General features: G+C 31.3%; 1 protein-coding gene across 1 annotated transcript; it reads right to left on the bottom strand.

Moving 5' to 3' along the window:
* Positions 1-3,941: 3,941 nt before the first annotated feature.
* On the bottom strand, positions 3,942-6,629 carry LOC107813131 (uncharacterized). Its single transcript, XM_016638345.2, has 4 exons — positions 6,231-6,629; positions 5,474-5,584; positions 4,370-4,450; positions 3,942-4,261 (listed from the first exon to the last, which is right to left on the bottom strand). The coding sequence occupies exons 1-4, from the start codon at positions 6,471-6,473 to the stop codon at positions 4,187-4,189; spliced, it is 510 nt and encodes a 169-aa protein (XP_016493831.1). The 5' UTR covers positions 6,474-6,629; the 3' UTR covers positions 3,942-4,186.
* Between the last annotated feature and the right edge of the window lie 522 nt (positions 6,630-7,151).

Raw genomic sequence — 7,151 nt, 5'->3', positions numbered from 1 at the left:
AGAATTTGGGTTGCATGGCAAAATTGATTGATTTTCTCCTCCTACGACGCGAAATATACACAATGCCTAATATTAATCCATGCAGTTTATTCTTTTTACATCCACTTATTACTTTTTAATCTATTTTTACCTTATATTTGAAATGGTTTTGCTACATATTAAAGAATCACACTGTAGCCAGTACATATTTTAAGAAGCTTTACGTGAGAATTATTCTGATCATTACAAGCTTTAAACCCTAGCTATTGAAACCTACAGCAATATATATTCCGGTACTTTGATGAACTACAATAAACAGATTTTCTAATTCCCTTTCGCTTGGTTGATCAATTAATTATTGGAAGAGCTTTTTGAATCATGCGGGATACACCTAATTGGTGAAATGTCCTTAAGGATAATGTGTTCATGTGTCTCAAGCTTCGTTCTATTTATTGGATTATTTTCTAACAAGATTTAAGGTGATACTGATATTGTATCTTTTCGTCTTCTTGGGCCGAGGGTCTTTCGGAAACAGTCTCTCTATTCCCTCGAGGTAGGGGTAATGTCTGCATACACACTACCCTTTCCATACCCCACTAGTGGGGTTTCACTGGGTCGTCGTTGTTGTTATTGTTGTTGTTGTTTTTAACAAGATTTAAATGTTGAATTATCTTTGAACAAGCAATTGCGGATATTGGCGTTTTATTAGCTTAGGTACACTACAAAAAACCAAAAGTTCAATACGACCTGGACAGATCTAGTGGGATGATTACTGATTTAGGTGAATCCAGTAACTTTGCTCGGACTTTGTATTTGTATTTAAAAAATTACTAAATTTACAAGAATATTTAGCTCAAAACTTAGTGTGTTATCTCAGAACTAATTATTCAGGGATTGTTATCTAACCTTCTCATATGATAAAAATAATATTACAATCCCGGAATAACTAATCTCGGAATTAGTTATACTGCGATTTTATTCCAGCCAAACATAAGATAAATTCATCTCAATTTAATCCTTAGATTAATTATCTCTTATCACTCGTACCAAACGAGCCATAAGTGGTAATATATTACTCTCTCTTGTTTTGGTGACTGGACACTTATATTACCGTTGGAGCATACGAGAAAAGAAAGATTTTTGGCTTCGTCTTTCACGGGTCGGTACTTTCATGCTTTGTGGGGAAATTCGAATTGCCAAACACTATTTGGCATCACGTTGTATTTGGTATCAGTTTGTCTACTCCAACGGTTATGTTCTCTGCCTATTTTAATTATTTTTCTCTCTTTTTTTTTTCTTTTTCTTCTTCTTATTCTCATGAATAAATGAGGCAGTCCAGTTCATTATGCTTCCGCCGCGTACACGCTCGGAGTTAGTCGAATGGGCGGATGATATTAGATTCATTTTACACAATCTTATGTTATATTTATGTTAGAGGTTGTTTTCACAATTTGAACCGATAATAAAATCATGTTTGGTACGAGGAATAGTTGAACACTATTCTTTTTTGCTTTTTGTTATAAACATAACTCCTCAGATTTCAACGTTGTAAGCTCTAGGTTTCCCTTACAAGTATTAAATTAATTTTCACTCATATAATACACGATTTTTGCTATATAAGGTCTGCGTACACACTATCCTCTGCAGATCTCACTCGTGGGATTATACTAGATTTTTTTTTGTTGTTGTTGTTATTGCTATACACGATTTTTGCTATATAAAAATGCCTAAGCTTATTTAGACATGCCACAAAGAATAAAGTCAGTCAAATTTTTGGAAGATATGATTAAGCCCTAATGAGGATTAATTAGAAGAATTGAATGGCTTGAACAATTTCTTGGGGGTAATCAATTTAGCTTTACCTTTTTAAGGAAAAGTGGTTAGCTTTTTTAGCTTAAAGTTAGGCTTTGTTGTCATAGCTTTAATTCCCAATGGAATCTATTAAGCTTTGCTCTTTCCTAGAGACTTCGCCTATACTTCTACTAACTCTCAAGCTTTTCATAATTCTGACGTCAATAATTTTGCACATACTTGAAAGCCAAGTCTACATTAGAGAATATACACTAGGAGGACATAGTGAAGAACCAAATTTTTTTTGGTAAAATATATATATATATATATATATATATATATATATATATATATATATATATATATATATATATATTGGTACCTTTACATAGCTGGTGTTAGGTAAATCTAATATTAACCGGAAAATAAGGAACACACCTTCAACTTACCAAGGACATGACTTAAGATTGAAGGATATGGAAGTCGGGGATTAGGTAAAAGATTAGTAGGTAGTCTGAAATACCGTATTTGTTCCTTATTTTCCATATCAGTATTATTATTATTATTATTATCATTCTTGTATTTTCTTCAATTTTTATTACTACATGTTGTTTCCTTTGATTTGGTTACCTTATTGCTTTGTTAGTTTGTTGTTATTACTATTCTTGTCTTTTTTATTTTCAACCTGATTTCTTCACTTACTATTGTTTTTCTTTTTCAAACTTACTTTGAAATATTTTTTCTTGAGCCGACAGTCTTATCGAAAACAACATTTCTACCTCCACAAGGCAGAGTAAGGTATAGGTACACACTACCCTATCCAGACCCCACATATGAAAATACACTAAGTATATTGTTATTATTGTATTTGTATAATAGCCTTCTAAGAACCCTACGTGTATGAAACTATGTATTTATTGTATGTTAATACATTTGATTAGATACGGAATTTGAGAAATAAAAAAAATTGGAACGCACAAATTAAAATTTTGGATTCAGTCTTTAATCTCCACCTCTAACATATACTACCTATGTTCCAATTTATGTGAACCTATTTGACTGGACACGGAGTTTAAGAAAAAACGAAGACATTTGGAATTTGTGGTCCTAAACAAGTCAAAAAGAGCCCTGGAGTATTTGTGTAATTATAAAAGCTTCTCATTAAGGGTAAAATTGTATATTTAAGCAAAATTATTTCCAAATTAAGAAATTGGTCATTTTTTTTGGAACAGACCAAAAAGAAAATATGTTCACGTAAACCGGAACGGAGCGAGTATAAAACTAAAAAGAGAGTAAAGAAATTTGCATAATCCTAGTCGAGATAAATAACTTGCAGAAGTTGTAAACTACGGAAGTGGACCGTTACCTAATCCAAGTGACATCACAAGCATTCAAATGAACGTACTAAATTCATTTCTAGTTGAAAGTTGATAGTTTCCGTTGGCTACTTCTGTCTTAGATATCTTCTTTTTTTACTGTCAACCACTCAATTTAAAAGTCCAATCTTTGTTGAACTTTCTATATAAATAGATCATTTGAAAATCCACAACTACGTAACAATACTTCAGTCAAAACTATATAACATAATCTTAAGAGTCAAATAAATTTTGCTCTTCATGTCCACAAATACAATAACAAACAAACTCAGTGCAATTCCACGAATAAGACCTGAAAAGGAAAGTTACCTTACCCAAAAAAAAAAAGATGAAAAGAAAATAGTAACAACAAATATAACAACAAGATAGTAAAAAAACCAAAGCAAAAGAAACAAGATAGTAATAGCCAATACAAACACTTGATAAAAACACTTAAGCCAACAAGGAAGAATCAGAGCTTGATTCCAGACATACTCTAGCCAACCAACTAAACACCACAAACTTCAAAAGTCATCGTTTCTTTCTTTAACAATGTTTCGAGTCAAACTACTTGATATAAATTGAAAATGGAACGAAGGTCTGAATAAAACAGTAATAACAAACCCAATATGATCTCACAAGTGAGATATAAAAAGGATGAGATATACGCAGACTTTATATGTACCTTGTATAATTTCCTCAAGAGAAAGCGTATTCAAAACAGATTTGACAAATACAAGGGATTTGGTAAGGAAGTTAACTGTTCTTCACAGTATACAATTTCACCAACTACAAGAGACATATCAAAAGACAGAATAGAAAAGAATCCACAGCTTAAGACCTGTTTTAGTTACAAACTTGTTTACAAAACCTAAAATTAGAAACTGATGATCAATCTTCCTTCAAAGGCTAAAAATGAACAGAAAAACAACAAAAACAGGAAAAATTGAATAAATCCAACCAACACTGAAAAACAGCCAATATATAAATAGAAATATCGATTATCTTAAATTATATCACACAAACCTAATTAGCCACTGAGCTTTTTTTAAGGTAATTTTTCATTGAATCGTTTCTATACTCTTGCTCAGCTCTTCCAACTTCTTCATCCTCATTTTCTCGCTTTCGCCCACCAGCTATAAAAACATACATACACAGATTAGACACATCGAAAAGAGTTTTAAATACACAGAGAAAATTATTTGGAACAGGGAAATCAATAAATGCAGTAAATATATATTTACCTCCATCAATCTTGATATAAGCTGTACTTTTTCCTTATGTTTTTCATTGAAGGCCTCAAGAGCTTCTTTGTATTCTCTTTCCTGTAGTCACATATTGAAATGGCCATTGTCAAATAATTCATCAAAATATTATTAGTAGTAAGTATTAAATCCCATCTCAGCAGTTAACTAAATTGAGATGAAGTATTATCAGTAAGGGTGTTCATAGTTAGGTTCATATTGGTTTACCCCTAAAAATAAACCAAATCAATTAAGTCAATTTTTCAAATATCAAAACCAAACCAGACCAATTAAGTCGGTTTTTTATCGATTCGATTTTTGTCATTTTTTTCTTGAATATGAGACATACACTACCAAAGACATTTTCCGAATACCATATTCCAACATATCAAACCAATTACTCTTTGAGTAAATATGTCATATACCAAGATATTTTGATAGTAATTGAATTAAATAGTAAATAAAATTTAATGACTCAATTTAAGACAAGTTATTTTTAACATGAAATATTGATTCTTGGAACTATCGATCAAACTAGAATGTAAAGGCAAAGAACTAGATTACTATAACGAGAAGCAACTAGACTACAAACCAAGAGTCAAACGATTAATATGTACAACAACCCAGTTATTCCCACAAGTGGAGTCCGGGGACAAACGATTAATATGTATCATATAAAAAAAATTAACTTATATAATAATATACATATTTTAACAATATACATATTTTGTCAATTGGTATTTTTATAGTTGGTTTGGTTCGAATTTTTAGCTATTTTTTGCTTAAAACCAAAATAAAACCAATTTTGGTCAGTTTCTAAAATTCAAAACCAAAAAGTTATTGGGTTTTTTGTCAGTTTGATTCGGTTTTCAGTTTGCTTCAATTTTTCGGTTTTCCATAAACACCCCTAATTATCAGTATTGATTCCTTATAACAATATATATTATTTACAAAAATAATCACCCAGCCAACCTGACCTGCCCCAAAAAAATGAACAAATAAACAGTTTAACGAAATATTGAGACAAAAAATTCATGGCATAGATATAGTACACAAAATTAGTGAGTGTAAATTGAAGAAAGCAGTGGGAAATATATTTGATACCTTCTTCTGGCAAGTTTGTCCCAGAGGTTTTAACTCTTTGTTGACTGCATCAATCCTCTTTCTGACCGTTGAAACTTCTTTCTTCATTGGATCTGCTAATGCTTCTAATTCCTGATAATTTATTTGTAATTTAATGTTATATATATACATGTATTGTATAAATTTTGAACAAAACTAAAAAAAAATCCTTTTTTCCTATTAATTACTCATCAGAGCTACCATTTCCAACAGTTGAAATTGCCAAAAATTTATACACATTTTGTACCAATTTTAACCTCCCAGATTTATCAAATTGTGTAGTATAGTACAGGTTTCAAACACAATAATATGCTGAAAAAACTAACTTAAAGAGGGAAATAATACAGATCAGAGTTCTTTTGGCTCAAAAAAAAGTAGGAAAATCCCAGAAAGTAAAAGGGGAAAAGAGGACAGAAATGCAAATCTAGATTTTGTTGAAATAAAGAAACAAATATGTGTTCCAAATAATTAATCCTTCTGTTTTTGTTCAAAATTTATGGTAAGTTAAATTTCTCATTTTTCCGCACAAACTAACACAATAATTTTCAATTAAACTAGCAATACCTTTGCCCTAATTTTCTAATTTTCACCGGAATATGTCAAAAATTCCTAAAACCCAAAACAAATAAAGTTATTTCAAGTTCTTAGGCTAAAAATCAAAACCTTATACTACAAAAAGAAAAAAATTATATTCAGAAAATTAAATGCTTAAGCCAAAAAAAAAGAAGGGAAAACAAACCTCGCGAATAATGGCCAAACGGCGAGTTTCTTCTTCAATACGACCCAACTGAGCTTGAACTTTCTCTTTAACTTCAAGTTTCTTTTTCTCAATTTCTTCTTCTTTAGCTTTGAAAGTTGAAAGTGCAGATTTAGACATTTCTTCATCTTCTTTTGTTAATGTACCATTAAAACTCAAACTCCCTGAAATTTGACTCGTTGATTGCATCAGTGTTTGTAGCTGTTGTTGTTGCTGATTCTGCATTTTTTTTTTCTTTACCAAAATTTTACTCTTCTGGTTTCTTCAGTTCTTTCTCTTTTCTCTGTTTTGTGTCTACACTATCTTTTTCTTTTTGCTTTGGTTATGATTGGAATGGACCCTTTTTTTCTGCTCTACTGTTGCAGGGTTGTGCTTATGTACAAATACAAAGGGCACATTTCAATATCTTTTTAAATTTTTTCTTGTGTGACCCACAAAAGAGGGTGAAAAGTATAAATAGTTAAAATACTAGTGGTGATTTTATAAGTAAAGAAATGTGATTTTACACCATCAAAAGAATTGTGGTAGTATACATAACTCGTTTCACTCTTAATCATAGGTTTTCTGTTCGACCCTTAAAAATACAAAAAATAATGATAGAGAGTGTTTTTTTCATTTAGTAGGTTATACAACAACAACAACCCAGTATAATTCCACTAGTGAGATCTGGGGAGGGTAGTGTGTACGCAGACTTTAATTCTACCCTGGATCAGAGAGACTGTTTCCGATATACCATCGGTTCCCTCCATTCAAGAACTCTCACCTTACTCTTAGGATGACTCGAACTTACAACCTCTTAGTTGGAAGTGGAAGCTACTCAACACTACAACAACCCACTTTTGTCTATGCGACCTCTTTTGTAGGTCATACACTATGCGAATTCAAAACAATTGGAGCCAAAGC

This window comes from Nicotiana tabacum, chromosome 2 (genome assembly GCF_000715075.1).
Source record: "Nicotiana tabacum cultivar K326 chromosome 2, ASM71507v2, whole genome shotgun sequence".
NCBI classification, from domain to species: Eukaryota; Viridiplantae; Streptophyta; class Magnoliopsida; order Solanales; family Solanaceae; genus Nicotiana; species Nicotiana tabacum.
Note: the sequence above shows the minus strand (reverse complement) of the source record. Positions and strands in the feature narration are given on the sequence as shown.

What these genes read in the sequence shown, in the direction of transcription:
- LOC107813131 (XM_016638345.2), bottom strand. Translation starts at nt 6,473, where the DNA reads ATGCAGAATCAGCAACAACAACAGCTACAAACACTGATGCAATCAACG. An exon ending in GACAAACTTGCCAGAAGAAG is followed by an intron (nt 4,451 to 5,473) that starts GTATCAAATATA and finishes ATGTGACTACAG; the next exon opens with GAAAGAGAATACAAAGAAGC. An exon ending in TTATATCAAGATTGATGGAG is followed by an intron (nt 4,262 to 4,369) that starts GTAAATATATAT and finishes ATGTTTTTATAG; the next exon opens with CTGGTGGGCGAAAGCGAGAA.